Raw genomic sequence first — 17477 nt, forward strand, 5'->3', positions numbered from 1 at the left:
TAAGCAATACTTTTAGCTTTCAAGTATAAATCTTTCTAGGGCTAATACAGCTCTATTTGAAAATATGAGAAAAAAGAGAAAAAAATTAGAAGCTTTTAATAAAGCTTCTGTGTGGCCAAATGAATTTTTTCCTTCAAATGAAAAGCAGTGTTATTTTGACAGTTTGTAGAGATCAGTGTGTTAAAGTTCATATACAGTTATAGATATACTCTATACAATTTATAAATTTCACTTTTCAAAAGTTGTTTTTAAAAAATCTTAGGTAAGATAGTTTGTTATGTATAACAATGTAAGAGAATTGGATCTTAATCAAATGGGAAATTCAGCTCTGTAGCTGTTACTAATTAGATCAGGGGTTGCTAAGGTTGATGACCTTTTGCAGCTCCTGTTGACCGATGACAGGAATCACAAATGATTTGGAATAGGGAGTTAGTGTCTTGTTCCCAAACTATTTAGTATTCCTAGAACATGTCCTATCATTTCTTGCCCTTTCTCCTTCACACATGTCATTCCTTCTTATAATGTTCTTTTCCTACATAATTCTTATTTCTTCAGAGTTCATTTAGTATGAAGTGTCTTCTAAGAAAGTTTTCCTGTTTTCTCCAGTTGGTTTCAACTTCTCTCTCCTTGGGAAAAAAACAAAACAAAACATTTTATACTTTCAATTTAGCAACTTGGTATTAGAATATATAGTATCTTATCTCTAGTAGACAATAAGACAAAAGAAGAGGGATTGAGTTGTATTCTTTTTATCCACAATACTGTTAAAAATACCTTCTTTTTCATAGTTCTTGATAAATGTTTCCTGAATGATTAGCAGGATATATAACAATAAAAAATAGTTAGATTTTGCAGTAGAAATGTAAGATTAGAAATTCATTTTATACTTCAATAACTGGTGTGAACTACCATTAGTTTTATGATTTATTCAGTTAGACAATCATTGGTTTGGTCTTTATGATCAAATCTTGCTTATAGTTTAGGAAATTAATGCAAATGTTGCTATTGGAAAAATATTGAAGTCAATTGCAAGCTGAAAACCTAGTGACTTTGACAAGTCATTTCCTATGTTGGTCCTGAATTTTCTATTTGCATGATAAAATGATTGGATTAGATCATCTCAATGTCCCTCTTAACTTTAACATTTGATTATGACCTAATATTCTGATAATGTGAGAATCATTTTTTCTTCTTCTTTGGTACATCAAATATTAGCTTTATTAATTGCGGGCTTGTAATGTCTTTAAAAACCTCTGATGCTTATTCTGGCTTGTTTAGTATTTTGCTGAAGTAGAAAACCATAGTGACTTGTTAAAGTCACAATTTTGAAGGCCAATAGCATTTTAAATTCCTCTCTCCTTAACCCAATTTTATTAAAGGTGAATGACCCTGGAGGCCTTGGTGAATTGGAACCAGAAACAGAACTTATTACTCTTACAACAGAAGTATTTTTTAACAGTAGTGGACCTCCCCTCCCACCCCCCATCCCCTAGTTTGCTTCATTGAACCAAATCACTAATTTTAATATAAACTCTCCATTGCGCCTATAACTTGACTCACAGTAAGAATCTGCACATTTTGTTGGGATTTTTTCTTTGGGGATATAATTCTTTTTGAAGTAGTAACCATTTCCTTTATATTACTCTTTACATTGAGAAACATTATTGCATTTTGTGAATGTGAACATTAGTTTTAATAATAATAAAAATTATTAGGCCAAAGGAAAAATTAGAATGAGAATAAATAGTGATGAAAATTAGAATATAAGAAAGGATTTCTGGAAGTTGTTTTGTTTTGCTCTGAGGCTAAATAAAAGCTAGATTTTGATATCTGGTGGTCTTAGTATCACCTTTAGAAATATAATTCTAAACTGTCATGAGTGCTGTGAGAATGTTAGTGAAAATGTGGCAATAATGAACTTTATGTGATAGCTCTCATTTATGTCATGTTTTACAGTTTATAAAGTCCAAGTGTTGTGACCATTTTATAGATAAAGAAACTAAGAATTAGTAAAATCAAGTAGTCACATCTAGATGATCTCAGATCTAACAGCAAAATTCTTCAACAAAAACCCTTTTATGATTCCCATTTAATTCTAGTGTCTTTCTTCTGTGATTATCTCAAATTTATACTTTATATATTCTATTTTACATAATTGTTTTCATGTTGTCTCCTCCATTTATTAGACTGAATGCATTGCTTAGCATATTGCCCTGCACTTATTAGGGGAAGGGAACAAACAGTTGGTAAGCATCTATTGTATGCTAGCTACTATGATAAATCTCATTTAATCCTCAAAACAACTCTGTGAGATAGGTGTTATTATCCTCATTTATCTTAAAAAATGTTTATTGACTAACTGAATTAAAAAACAATGGGTTTTTTGTTTGTTTGTTTTTTTTTGATCTGAGGTTTTCACATCCTTATAATAAAACCAGCACAATACATTATTCCAATCCATTTTATTTCCAAATTGGAGAGGTCTCTGCCAGATTACAGAAATTAGATTTAAAACTGAGTGTCTGAACTTCCAAAGTACAGATTAATAAATTGATACTAAAGCATAGTCTGATATGGACCCCTTTAATGATAGAGGGGCTAATGGAAATGATTAATCCACATGGAGGATCTAATGGAGATAATATGCTATCAGATCAACTATGGGATCATCAGGGATTAGTTGGTTAATGAATTTATTATTCCATAGAGATAACTAGAAGCTTCATCAGTAACCTCAGATACAATAGCACTGCCCTTGCCTTACACAACCTTTATTTCTTTGTACATGTTCTAGTAGTGGGAGTAGGTGCTGGTCTCTTGGAAGCCAGTGGGATCAGGTCTTTTAACAACCTAGTGACAGACCTAATCAATCAATTAATAATAAATATTTTTTAAATATCTACTATGTGCCAGGCACTGAACTCTACTATGTGCCAGGCACTAAACTAAGTTCTTTTTAGCGGTTGTGGGAAGGGTGCCTTATAAATTGGACAGTTCCTTAGATGAAAGAGAGACCCCTTCTGGGTGTGTATGTTAGGATTACTAGTTCCATAATAACTCTATCTCTGTTTCTTACTATCTGTGTGAACCAGAGTAATGCCAGCTTTTCTCTGACCCTCAGTTTCTTACCTTTTTTAACATGAGGGTATTGGACTAAATAATCTCCAACATCTCTTTCAGCTTTAACTCAGATCTTCTGATTTTAAGTTAAGTGCTCTTTCCTCTTTACTGAGGTATTAATGATAATCTGATTTATAGGGAGAAATGCTTCCTATTGGATATCTTAAAGTGGACACCTCATAGACCTTCTCACTCTAGTGGGTCCAGAGCATAACTCATTATTTTTCTCCTTACACCCATTCTTCTTCCAAACTTCCCTGTTATTGTTGAGAATACTATCATGTTCCCATTTACTCAGACTCATCAACTTAGGTGTCCTACTTGCCTCTTCACTCTCTCTTACTCTCCATATATTAAATTAGTTTCCAAGGCCTGTCACTTCTACTTTCATAAATGTCTTTTATAGTTATCTTTCTCTTTTTTAACACTACAATCACCCTGGTCTAGGCATTTTTCACCTCATGCCTGGATTGTTGTAGTAGTCTGCTCATTGGTCTCCTTGTCTTGAGTTACTCTCTAATCCATCCTCCACTCAGCTGTCAGATTTAAATTTATCTTCCTAAAATATAGGTCTGACCTTGTCAATTTTCTTTTTATTGTGCGTGGCTCCCTAATTGCATGCAGTATCAAATATAAAATCCTCTGTTTGACTTTTCAAGTCCTTCATAACCTGGCTTCTGTAAAGATAATTTTAGTGTTTTGACTTAAAAATCTAAATAAGTAGTCGCCATGGGAAATTCCCAAATATGAAAATACCCAAGTCAGCTAGGGATTTATGGAGATTTTAATTACTACAAATGAAGGAATTAAGGGAAGGGGAGAGAGGGGGAGAGAGAGAGAGAGAGAGAGAGAGAGAGAGAGAGAGAGAGAGAGAGAGAGAGAGAGAGAGAATTAATTTAAAGTGCTCTGGCTCAGGATGAGCCAAGCAGTAGTTAAAGGCCCTAGGCCAAACTGACCTCTCTGAGCCTAAGGGAAAGAGGAGTCAGTCTTATAACTCACCACAAGACCATCTCCAAGCTGGGTTCCAGTCCTCCACTGAAAACTATTTCCTGAACTCAGTTCAGAATCTAACTCAATTCTGAACTCAATTGCCTCCTGACTTTTTACCCCTTCCTTTTAAAGAAATTTTCTCTTATGTCACCTCCCCAAAATTTTCACGTCTACCAATCACAGTAGATGCTTTTTTCCAGGACTGCCCATTCTTAGTTCTTACCTCCTTTGGTTCTCACCTTCTCTGGTTAGATTATATCTTCTGAGTACTTCACGCCTCTTTGTTAAGCTTATCTTTTGTAAGTTACTTGACATTTTTAGGTACTAATTTAACCTTTACAGGTACTTAACACCTTTTTTGTATTAGATCTAAAAATAGACCTATCTTAAGGTTCTAGCTTTACTATAAGGTATGATGAGTTAGGGACTTTCATTGTTCAATCAGGAGTTTACACCTTTATCTTCCCCTAAAGTATGTCTAAGTATGGGTGGAGTAATGTAAAGTTCCCAAGACATTCCTGATTCCTGTTAGATCAAGTATCTACATTGTTACAATAAGGGAATAGCTAAATAAAATCTTCTAAGGTACAGTTTGAGTAGTTTTTAAGATGCACAGTTTTTCCTTCTTTTCCATTCCCTTTTATGTACTATGTGTTCCAGTGACTCTGGCCTCCTTGCTGATCCTCACACATGACATCCTATCTGCCAACTCTCCGGGTATTTCTGGTGGAACTCTATACCTTCTCATCTATACTCCATGACTTCCTTCAAATTTCAATAAAAGTCCTACCTTTTGCAAGATTTCTTAGTTGTCCTTAATCTTAGCACATTCCCTTCTCTTAGTCTGGTGTGTATACTACAAATACATTCGGAAGATGTTATTAAATCCCAAGGATAGGAAAGTGTTTTTAGCCATGGATCTTCTACTTGTATTTTGGAATTATTATATATGGATTTAGTGAAGTCAGAGAATAGAGTTAATTGATTTATAAATTCTTATTTATTATCAATTTTATGTTTACAAGTAAAGGCAGCATAACTTAAAGATAAAAATAATATTGCAAGTTGTACTATCTTTTAGATCAGGATTTTCAAACCTTTTTTGTGTCATAGATACGTAGTGAAGTCTATGGTGTTCTTTTTAGAATAATGCTTTTAATTGAGTAAAATACAATAAATAGGATTATAAGGGAAACTAATTCTATTGATATACAGTTATCAAAATATTTGAAGATTAATTTAATGAACTTTAAGTAATCTTAGGTAACTCCATTGAAGTTCTATAGTAAAGTCATCAAAATGTCTTGTGATTATAATTAAAGAAGTAAAAAATGAAGACCAAGTTCTATATTCAAGGATTTCTGAGTCAGTTCTCTTTTGAAAGAAAGGTGACAGAACTTTTGATTGGGTTGTCTTCAATATAATAAGAAATTTTAGGAGCTCTTCCATATCCCCCAAAATAATATTTTCTAAGTGGTTGATAAGTTAAAATATGTTAAGCTAAAACTGTAGTTTATCTGCTTTGGAAAGAAGAGCTTATTCAACCTATCATTCCTTTCTGACTTGTTATCTGTCCTCTACTTAAGATTTTTCAACAACTTCAGAATTTCTTAAAACCAAGGGCTAAAAATTCTGACCAGTAGTTTTTGTTTTCCATTTGTACTGTCTCATTTTATTTACACATCTGAGCAGTTCTCATTGGCTTGAAATAGCTGGTTTTAATTCATATTTCATATTCCCTCTTTAATTGTGTTTCCTTTACAGTTGTGGCATTCTTGGTGGCTTATAATCAGAATAAACAATTGATTGGAGAAAAAGGACTCCTGCCAAGCAAACTGTACCTAAAGCAAATTCAGCAGTACTTCAGAGGTAAATCTGCCTGGGATTCCTTCAGTTTTTCTCCAACAATCATTTGGTTCCTGGATTGGTCATATATGGACTCCATCTTGGATTCAATATCTCTTCTTGGTCTAGGAGTTTCAGCTTTCATAATAATAACTAGTTGTGCAAATATGATTCTCATGGCTATACTCTGGATTCTCTACTTTTCGCTGGCCCATGTAGGACAGATCTGGTAAGTGGAATAAATAGCACCCTTTTTCTACTATCCCCGAATCTGTGATCTTTGAAAATTGCTATATTTAACTATTCTCCTAATATCATATGTCCCATATAAGTTGAACTATATTTTCTCTTTGTGAGATCTTTTTTGTGATTCTTTTTTTCATTTGCATGTATGTTTTGAATGAGATGAAATATTTCCAACTTAGTATTGAAAACATTTTTCCTTCCAGTTCCTGATGCCTCTTATTTGTCATGAAGAATGATGCTATAATCTTAAAATCTATATCATCAGAATGCATACTCTTTTGGTCCTAATAAAGGTGAAAATCCTGACCACAAACTGTATGCCTATTGTTCAAAGAGCAGTAGCCTTATTTTAGATGGGGCAGGTGAGAAACTGAACAGTTTCTTAAAGAGGATAGCCAGAATCGTGCCTTATGAGGATCATTTAAACTAAGAAAGATAACCTAACTTACAGAAAGAAGCCATGGAAAGAGGTGGGAAATGATGGGAATATAAGAATATCTGAAGGGATATCATGGAAAAAGTGAGATTGGACTTGTTCTACTTGACTTCAAATGATAGAACTAGGAGAAATGAGTGGAAGTCATGAAGACTCCCACACATTTAAGTTTTATGTTTAAAAAAAAAAAGATTACTTACAACTTTATACAGTAATGGATTGGGCTGCCTTGGAGTGTAGAAAACTTCATCACTCAGGGTATTCTAGTAGTTTAAATGACCATTTGTTAATAATCAAATTTGCAGCTGAAATTTCTTATTTGTGTTGTCTCTTCCTATTAGAAAGTGAAATCCTTCAGTGCAGAACCTGCCTTATTTTTCTATTTGCAATTCCAGGGCTTGACATAGTGCTCCATACAATGGTCTTCTTCTTCATTCATTCATGTTGAATTGGGGCTCTTTATTCAGATAAGCATTAGATATAGTGGCTCTGAGATTATTCTAGACTTTGAGATTATGTGATATCATATAAGAATCATATAGATGAAATCATAGTTCCTATCAAATACTGAAGCTGGAGAGCATAGATTCCCTCACAGGCACAAATAAGTTAACTCTCTTTTCAGAAGTATAATATAGAAATGATTTTTCATAGGCCATTGATACATGGTACAATAGATAGAGTGCTGAGTTGGAAATATCTGAGTTCAAATCTAGCCTTAGATACTTTCTAGATGTATAACCCTGGGCAAGTCACTTAACTAGTTTACCTCAATTTCCATATCCACAAAATGGGGATAAAAATACCACCTGCCTCTTGGGATTGTTGTGAGCTTCAAATGATATAATAATTGCAAAGTGCTTACCTGATACATAGTAAGCAACAAATAGATGTTAGTTATTACTATCATCATTATCATTACCATTATCATCATGCCTCCAAGATCTTTTTTTTTTCATAAACTATTCTGTTTTTATAATGAAAATTGACTTTTTAGTTGGATATGGTAATTTAATAATTATTGTTAAAGTTCTTATCATGTGTTTACATTTTTATAGGCCAGAAGAAGGGCAGAAAACCCTTATAGATCTAGAATATTTAAATTTTTATTATTGCCTTGGCTGAGATCATGGTTGTCAAACCACCACAGCTGACTTTTTTGAATTCACCAGAGGCATAATAAATTCTACTCTAGCCCCTCATTTCCTTGTATTTTTAATACAGAATTAACATGAGGACCTTTTTTTACCACCACCACCTCTAATTGTATGTGGTGAGAAAGTCTGTTCTCTTTCAGTTATTACCTTCATTGCTCATTCTTCATAGTCTTACTCTGATCTTGCTAATGTACCACACTTTTCTCCCCCTCTACCCTTCTCTTCAACTTTCAGTAATAAGCATATTACAGCAAAGGTGTGACCTTTTCTCCACAGGAGGTAGAGGTGTAACATTCTTCCAGAGTAACTGAATTGCTGCCAAGAAGAAGAAAAAAGTAGCATTTTGCAATATGTGCCAATTTAAAGACTCTCAAATAGCTACTGTTGTTTTGTTTCAAAAGTGAGGAAGGTTGTTTGTTTTCTCTGTGTGACATAGAGAATACAAACTTATCTATTTTTTTTTGTGTGTGTGTAAGGTGGTTTCCATTGTTTCAAAATATAAGGAATTGTGATGATATTGATGACAATTTGGAGGATTGACATTTAAGTAAAAATAAAATAAGATTTTGAGAATTTAGAATCATAAAACTTACAATTATTAAATGAAAGGAATTTGAAGTAGAAGAGAACTTAAAGATCATTTACTTGAATTTCTCATTTTACATGTAGGAAACTAAGGTGTAGAGGAGGAATAATTTGCCCATTATCACAGTGCCTATTAATTCCAGAGCCAGTGATAGGACTTAAAACTTCTGATTCTTTAAGTTCAGTGCTTTTTTCTACTATACCACAAAAACTCTTTAGTAAATTTCAAGGTATGTGCAAATTTCCATTCCTTTCAGTCCCTATCCATCCTGTCTTTATTGCATGATATTATAGACCAGTGATGGCAGACTTTTTCAAGATGGAGAGCCGGACCTTTCTCCCACCTTATCCCCAGAGACTGTGTGCCATGCCCGACACCACCCAGAGACTGTGTGCCATGCCTGCCCTCCTTTCTCCTCTCTGCCCCCTGTCCCCTGCCAGCACACACAGGAGAGGGAGGAAGTGCTCCCATTGAGCTGTTGGAAGGAGGGGTGGATGAAGTGAGAAATGTCCTCAGCTAGTGTAGAGAGAGGGGAGGGGAGTGGCCTGAGAGATCTGCTCCCCTCCAGCTCTGCTGCCTATGGGCTGCCCTTCTTACCCACCGTGTATTCCCATTGGGCTGCTGGGCAGATGGATGGGTGATGTGAAAAAATGTCATCAGGTGCAATGGAGAGGTCGAGGGGAGCAGTCCCGCTTGAGTCCCTCTGCCTTTCTAGTAACAAACTTGGGGAAGGGGGTGTGCATGCCCACAGAGAGTGCTCTGCGTGCCATCTTTGGCTCATGTGCCATAGGTTTGCCATCATTGTTATAGACTCTCTGCTTCCCAACACCTTTTCTTCCTTTAGTTTTCTTGCTCTGATCTCTCCTTCCTTTCATACAGGTCTGTATGATTCTTTCCCCTTCCTTTTCACTAACATCTTCTTTGATCGTTATCGTAGGTATGGAATACCTCAGGGCTTTGTCCTAGGCCCTTTTCTCTTTCATCTCTACATTCTATTTCTATGCAATTTCATTTGCTCAGATGGAATCATGAAGACGACTCCCATATCTATAAATTCAGTTCCGTTTTGTCTTTTGGCCTCTAGTCCTGAATCATCAGTTTCTTATTGGAGGTATCCAAATGGATTCTCTATAGGCACCTCAGACTCAATATGTCAAAATTAGAACAAGTTTTCTTTTCTCCTTTATGGTCTCCATTTTTTAACTTTCCCATCAGAGGTTCCATAATTCATTCAGTCATCTAGGTTCACAACCTGAGTTCTTTCTTTCAATGAGTTGCTTTCTTCCAATGAGTTGCCAAGTCCCACTGATTACACCTCTGTGATATGTCTCATATACTTTCCCTTTTTATCCCACTCACATAAGTATCATACTAGCTTAGGTCTTCATAACTATTTGTCTGGTATCTTAGACCAGGTCTGTGCTGGCACTGAATGAAAGTTCAGGATTGAGGGAGAATCAATGAACCATGTAATAAAAAACATCTTTTAGTAAATAATACTCATCAAATATATAAAGAACTTATAAATAGAACTAAACAAGACATAGTTTTACACACACACACACACACACACACACACACACACACACACACATACATATAGTAGTAGTAGTCTCTCGGTAACCGAGGATGACGATTGTCTTTGTGCGTTTTAGTGCACAAAGACACTTGTGCGTGAAGATTTAAGTGGAAAAGTCGATGCACAGAGACAGTCCCATTCTCTTGGCGTTGGAAGCCTGGGTCCAGTGGCACGAAAAGTCGTTACACCTGGAGACTTCCTCAGCTGCATTGGATGGCCATGTTGTCTTTTGTGCTCCAACACGCCCTGAGCACTCCACAGTGCTTTGCTGCATCACCATCTCATGCGTTGCAACTTCTTATTGGTTTCTTCCATCTGTTCGGCCAAAGCAGTCTTCACATGCTGGGTGAGCAAAGCCCTGGTTCATCAGGGGTCGACGACCCGATGGCTACCCTCACAAGGTTTGGCCGGCCTGTCGAAGCCATTGCCCGGGGTGTGGCCACTGCCGCATGCTAGCAGCTACTGGGAGCCACAAGTGAGAGCTGGGTGTCAGGTGGGGGTCAGAGGCTGGAGAGCTGCCCTAGGAGGGGCAGTAAATGTCTTTAAATTCCATATCCTTCACTCTGCTTGAAATTTCACTTAATAGTAGACTCAGCTTTGATACATTATTTTCAACAAAACCAATCATTTCTAGTTCTTGGAGAGTCAAAAGCTGTTGCCGAGGGTATATTATTTGACACTTCATTAGTTCATCTAAACAGGAAAGATAAATTTTGAAAATAGCTGCAGTAGATGGAGGCCCTATGTATTGTTTTATATCAGCTCTGTCTATAAAGACCATGTCAATTTTCTCAGTAATATTTGAAGTAGTCAATATAACAACATTTGAATGCCTTTTAATCTGATCAATTTGTGTCAAAACAGCATTGACAACCCGGATTGCATCTGAAGGTTCTGTGCTTGCCCTACAGGCATTACGGGCTGCTGTGAGGCTTTCCACCTCATCAATCAGCACAAACACAAGGGCTTCTTTATCATCAATTAACTCTTGAATCTTCTGGAACATCTTCGTTACAAGTTTACCACTCTCTGAAAACCACTTAGAGAAAAGGCTATGACTATTTATCTCAATCAACTGGCCATATTGATACCTGCATGAAAGTCTAATTGTCAATTTCTCTGCTAATGCTTTACATAAAGATGTTTTCCCAGTTCCTGGAGGCCCATGTAGAAGAACAACTCTGTTCCAGGCTATGAGGTTGCTATCAACATTTTTATCAGAAAATAACAAGGTTGTTGTCACATAGTTAAGCAACTGTGACTTAACTTATACATATATCCCTTTGTTAAATGATTCCTTCTCTAATGCAGGTAGTGAAAGGAGAGAGTGTAACATGTTACCTGGGCATTTTAATGTAACAAACAAAGAAATAGAGATTAATTTTTAAAAAATTACTTAAAACAAAAATAATAGACAACCAACTCCAGAGTGAAAATAGTGGTTGCTAAGATAATAAAACAATCTGAATGTATAGAAGAGCTATAGGCTAAATGAATATGAAGCCTGGAGGAGAGCAATTGGGAGCTTAAAACTTACTACCAGAACCAGAAGGACTAAAAGGATATCTATTCCAAAATTACATCTAAATGACAAAGCTAAGGATTTATAATCTTCTAGCTTACAACTTGTCTCTTGGTCTGAGATATCTCTTCTTTTTTGGCTTCGTGACTTGTTCTGTATAATCTGGTCCCTCAGCTACCGTCTTTCCTTCATGGCAATATCTACTCACATACAAATGAAACCACATTTTCTGGTCTAAGGTGAAATGATTCCAAGTTTCTCTGGTGTTCCCATTATCCATCCTTGAATTATTCACATTCAGGGTAGAAGGATTCATGACGATACCTTCCCTCTTCCTCTTATTCCAGCTCTCCAACATGGTCATAACATCACCTCTGTTTCTAAGTCCTCTTCGGTTTTCAGGTATATGATTTTTCCAAATTGTCTAGGATGGGAAGTAAAGCTAAGGTTAAAGAGCCTTTCCCTTTTTTCTATAGTTTTTAACAAAACTGGACTAGACACAAAAATATTTTTTCCCTTAATAGCCATATTGATGTTGTCTTGAGCTGTAAAACTTTCTTGCTATTACCAACTACACCTTTGTCCCTATAACTGGCATTACAGAAGTGTTCAATTTGGAAACCACTTCCATCACCCTTGTTCCTCTATTTTCTCTACCCCAAGCTGTCAATGTTTGAGGTAATTAGTAATTTGTGGCCAAAAATGTCTAGTCTATAAGAAGTTAATTCCAACCCTCAATGAAACCTGTTAACTCAAGGAAATAGGCTAAATGAACATGCTAGGGGACATTATATGTTTTATCCTAAACCTGTAAAATTATATGGATGAATTAAGTCCTTTGATCAAAGAAAAAGGATAGGGGAGTAGTGATAAGGAAAAAATGTGTTCATACTCATGTTGCGGAAAAATCTGTTTTTTGCTAAGTGTTGACATGGCCCACCTAAATATACAGTTTTGTTCTATCAGTGATTCTATCAGTAAAGTTATATCACTGGTCCTATCCTTACCAGAAACCAAGCTCCCAACCTCTTAGATCCATGAAAGAGCAAAAGATTATAGAAAAGATGACTTGATTTCCCCCCCCCCCCCCAAGGTACTATAGCCTTACAGGCTATCCAAATGTCCTGAAGCTCAGTCTACTGGGAATACTGCCAATTCCTGCCTCTGGGGGTAAACCCAACTTAATAAAAACAACAATATACATAACAAAAAAGCAGTCCATTTGTTCCAAACTGCTATATATCCTTCTTGATATTGGTTTGTATGGAATTCACCAAAAAGTAAACCTTAGACTATTTAACTCATCTCTGTTTCAATCCTCCATGACTAAGGATTATAATGCTGAGAAAATAATTAACTCAGTTCCTTAGATCTTAAGGATTGGGTTTAAGGAATAAGTCTAAAATATTATTATAAGAACCTCTTAATAAACATAAAACACTTGGAATTTTTGAAGAGTTTCTCCCAACTTCTAGTTCATACTGTCTTCAATTCATTTTCCACACTTGAAGAACTGATATTAAAGTTTTTGAACATTCAGTGATTCTTTTTTGCTCCTTTGATAAAATGTAAACTCTTTTGTTTTACTTTTTAAAGCTCTTTGCCATCTAGTTCCAGTATCTTTTTATAGGTTTATTGATCATTGTTCTTTGCACACTTTGTGATTCAGTCAAACAGACTTTGTTTATCATTCCTATACATGACATTCCATCTCTAATATCTGTGTTTTTGTACAGTTGTCTCTGATTCTTGAAAGGCACTTCATTATTGCCTCAAAGAATTTTAGCTTCCTTCAAAGCTTGATTCCTTTGCCATTTTATATATGATATTTATCCTGATTCTCCAATTTGATGTTTCCTTCTTCTGAAATTATGAGTGTATTCCTCTCTACCTTTTAGGTGTTCTTATATATGTTACCCCCTTTTTTCCCCAATTAAAAACAATTTTAGAATAGGGTGGAATCAAGATGATGGTTTAGTAGCAAAAGCCCAAACCACTGTGATTATCCTTTCCTACCTATCTTCAAAAATATAGGAATCCAAACCCAACAGCAAGGAGACTTGGGGCTCTCTCACTCAACACAATTTGAAAGATAGATAGAGAGAGAGTTGATTTTCATGGGATAAGTTGGAACCAGAAGCAAGACTGCAGACAGAGACATGCTGGTAAACCTTCTCCCTTCCCTTCCTTCCCCTGCCTACTGCCCTAGGTTCTGTGATTGAGTGTAGTCTAACTTCAGGATCTGGGGAAGGGGATATAATATCAAAAGAATATCTTAGATCCTCCCCTTGAAATCCCAGGCCCTGGCACCAGCCCAAAGTGAGAACCAAAAGTCCATCTGGCTGGGCATGCTCAATCTTCAGTGGTTGAGTGCATTTAAGAGTTGGACCCAGGGCAAATTAACTCATCCTGTCTGATTTTGCAAAACAGCAGAGAGAGAATTGGCAAGCAACTTGCAGAATCCTTAGTCCACAGGCAAAAAATGTAAAAGACTTGAGAAAATGAGCAAACAACAGAAAAAAAAGATGTAACTTTCAAAAACTTATACAGGAAAAATGAACAAAGAACAAAACCAACAACAGATGAGGAGATCCAAGCAGCTACAAGCAAAACTTAAAAAAAAAAAACCAAAAACAAAAAATGGAAATTTTCTCATACTTTGGAAGAACTCAAAAAAGAATTAAAAAATAAGTAAGAGAGGTTGAAGAAAAAATGGGAAAAAGAGAATAAAAGCTTATGAAGCAAAATTGGTGAAATGGAAAAAGAGACATAAAAATCCAAAGAAAGAAAAAGTCTCTTAAAAAACAGAATTGTCCTACTGGAAAAAGAGATGAAAAAAAAATACCCAGAGGAGAAAAGAGTATCATGAAAAGTAGAATGGAACATATTAAAAAGGAGGATCAAAACCTCATGGAAGAAATTAAGTCTTTAAAAATTGGAATTATTCAAACAGAAGTGAATGACTTCACAAGACATCAAGAAACAATAAAACGAAATCAAAAGAATGAAAAAAATAAGACAATATGAAATATCACATTGAAAAAAAAAACGACCTGGAAAATATATAGAGGAGAGACAACTTAAGAATTATTGGACTACCTGAAAGTCATGACCAGAAAAGTTTAGACATCATATTGTAAGAAATTATCCAAGAAACCTGCCCTGATATTCTTGAACAGAAGGGTAAAATAGGTATTTAGAGAATCTACAGATCACCATCTGCAATAAATCTACAAATGACAACTCACAGAAATGTTATAGCGTCGTTCAAGAGCTCCTAGGTCAAGGTGAAAATACTACAAGGAGCCAGAAAGAAACAATTCAGATATCATGGAGTTCCAATTCAGAATTACATAGGCTCTGGCAATTTTCACATTGATGGACTAGAAGACAGAACACAAGGGAACTAGGTTTACAACCAAGAACCACCTACCCAGCAAAACTGAGTATATTCTTTGAGGGAAAAGTATGGTCATTTAATTAAACAGTAGATTTCCAATCATTTCGGAGGAAAGGACTGAACTTAAATAGAAAATTTGATGTTCAAATACAAAATTCAAGAGCATCATAAAAAGGTAAATAAGAAAGAGAAAAAATGTAAGGACTAAAATAAGGTCAAATTGTTTATATTCCTGTATGGAAAAATGATATTGGTAGCTCTTCAAAATCGTCATCATTATCATAGTAGTTAGAAGAAGTATACATAGAGGGTATGGCAGTAAGCTGTTTAGGATGATATGCTAAAAAAACCCAAGGATGAAATAGAATGTACTAAGAGAAATGGGAAGAGAGAAATAAAATGGGGTAAATTATTTCACATTAAGAGGCATTTGGGGGAAAACAGTTATTACAGTGCAGTGGAGAATGAGGGTGGTACTGGGTAATACTTAAACTTTACTTTCATTGGAATTCACTTAAAGAGGGAAGAATATCCAAGTTCACTAGGATATAGAATCCTATCTTACACTATAGAGAAGTAGAATGTGAATAAGAAAGGGGGTGGTGGGGAGGGGAGTAATATAAGGGAGGGAGAAGTTGCAAGGAGGTTCATTTAAAGATCCTATAGAGAATTAGTAAGAGGATAAGAAGGGAAGTGGTGGGAAGTCAATTAATATAAGGGAAGGGGAAAGATAGAAAGGGAGAAGTGATTAAAAGGAAAACACTGGAGTGGAGGAAATGAATAAAAGGAGGAAGATCAGGATTAAAAGTAGCAATGTAGATGGAGGGGAATACATAGATGCTAATCATAACTGTGAATATAAATAGGATGAGCTCACCCATAAAATGGAAGTGAATAGCAGAATGGATTCAAAACAAAAATCCTATCATATGTTTTTTACAAGGAACACATTTGAGTCAGGTAGATGCACACAGAGTAAAGATAAGAGGCTGAAGCAGAATCTTTTGGCTTCAACTGAGACAAAGAAGGCAGGAGTAGCAACTGTGATCTCAGACAAAGCTAAAGCAAAAATAGATTTTATTAAAAGAGATAAGAAAGGTAATTACATCTCAATAAGAGGCAGTATAGACAATGAAAAAATATCAGTACTAAACATATATGCACCAAATTGTATAATTTAAAATCTGTTACCCTAAAAAAAGAACTACATTTCCCAGCAGCCCACTGACTTTCTGTCATTACGTACTTCCTGTAGATAAGGGATATTAGATGGGGACATGAAACATCCCAGCTCTTTACTTCCTGTCCTGAGCTTCATGGTGGTAAGATAGGTGTTTGAGCTCACTGATCAGCCATGGGCATGTGGTCTTTATTTTGTGTCTTCTTTATTCCCTAATTTCTAAAGATCATTAATAAATCTCTTAAAATATAATATTTTTATTATTAAAGATTTAATTTACAGTTGGTGACCAAAAGGGACGAGAAACTCTCAATTTTTTAAAATATAGCCTACATAATTTTTTTAAGCTATGTTTCTCCTGCCCACCCTACCCACCCTCTCAAACTCCAACTCTCTTTGGAGCTGCTGCATTTTTCTTTTCCTACTTTTTGCCAGGTTTCTTGCTCTCCCTACTGAACAGTCTATTTTTAGCCGGGGGACTCTTGGCAAAGAAGAGATGAACTTCTCTTACCCAACTGCTTGAGTCCTTTGTTCCTCATTTATCCTTCATTCCTAGTTCCTTACTGCTGACTCTGATGTTGCTGATACTACTTCCTCCTGACCTTCTCGACCCAGATCGCTTATCCAGCCCCAGCCCCAGTTCCCAGGCTGCTGGTAACTGCCTCTGTGTCTTCAGAATTGAAAACCAACTGGTAAAAACTGGCGTGTTCTTTCCTTTAGCCTCCATGGGGTAGGGGACTTGGCGGGGAAGGGAAGATGGAAGTTAGTCTTCCATATAGGAAGTTGATTACAAGCATGACATATTCTATGAAAGAGAGGTGCATTACCTATTTCACACAGCTTCCAGCTTTAGGGTATTTTTTCATGAGTACACTGATCCTTTCACTTATCTTGCCTGAGATTCAGGGAAGAACTTCATCTCCTTGTAACTCTTTGCCATTTGGGCCTGCCTAGTTTGAGATTCCTAAAACCCATGTTCTCCCTTGCTGTGTGAGATCCCATAGTGCTGATAATAGGGATCTGAATTTTAAAAAAAGGAACCTTAAAGTATCTGGAGGTGAAATTTTAAGCCTTTTCAGACTCTTTTTTTTTTAAATGAAAGTCTCTGTATCTTATTGTATTTTGGTGATTGTTTTGTTTAAGATTTAATTTTGATGTTTTGAGTTTATATATTAATGTATTCAATACTATTCTGTTACACTGAATCAGTTAGTCTACTGTGTTTTAACTACTGTTATATTCTGTTACCTTTCCCCTATAACTATACTGAACAAATATTATTGAATAAGCCCATATTAAAAAAAGCCTTTTTTTTCTATTTTTGCTTTGTAAATTGTAGATGATGATGGATGGATTTCAACAAAACTGGTAAATTATGTGCAACCATTGGAGAATTTAATGAGCTAAGAATTTAAA

The 17477-nt window shown here is 35.6% G+C and overlaps 1 protein-coding gene, 1 long non-coding RNA gene and 1 pseudogene across 4 annotated transcripts in view; 1 reads left to right on the forward strand and 2 right to left on the reverse strand.

Moving 5' to 3' along the window:
* LMF1 (lipase maturation factor 1) overlaps positions 1-17477 on the forward strand; it is a 915352-nt gene that overhangs the window by 89644 nt on the left and 808231 nt on the right. For all 3 annotated transcript variants that reach the window (XM_007499282.3, XM_001373637.4, XM_056805702.1), the window contains exon 2: positions 5875-6184. In XM_007499282.3, coding sequence (XP_007499344.1) covers positions 5875-6184 — 310 coding nt within the window. The remainder of the gene's footprint in view (positions 1-5874; positions 6185-17477) is intronic.
* On the reverse strand, positions 10403-11232 carry LOC103102930 (pachytene checkpoint protein 2 homolog; annotated as a pseudogene).
* On the reverse strand, positions 11295-16739 carry LOC130455527 (uncharacterized). The gene is made up of 2 exons (XR_008913546.1): positions 16573-16739; positions 11295-11905 (listed from the first exon to the last, which is right to left on the reverse strand). It is a non-coding gene; the product is annotated as an uncharacterized LOC130455527 (long non-coding RNA).

This window comes from Monodelphis domestica, chromosome 7 (genome assembly GCF_027887165.1).
Source record: "Monodelphis domestica isolate mMonDom1 chromosome 7, mMonDom1.pri, whole genome shotgun sequence".
NCBI classification, from domain to species: Eukaryota; Metazoa; Chordata; class Mammalia; order Didelphimorphia; family Didelphidae; genus Monodelphis; species Monodelphis domestica.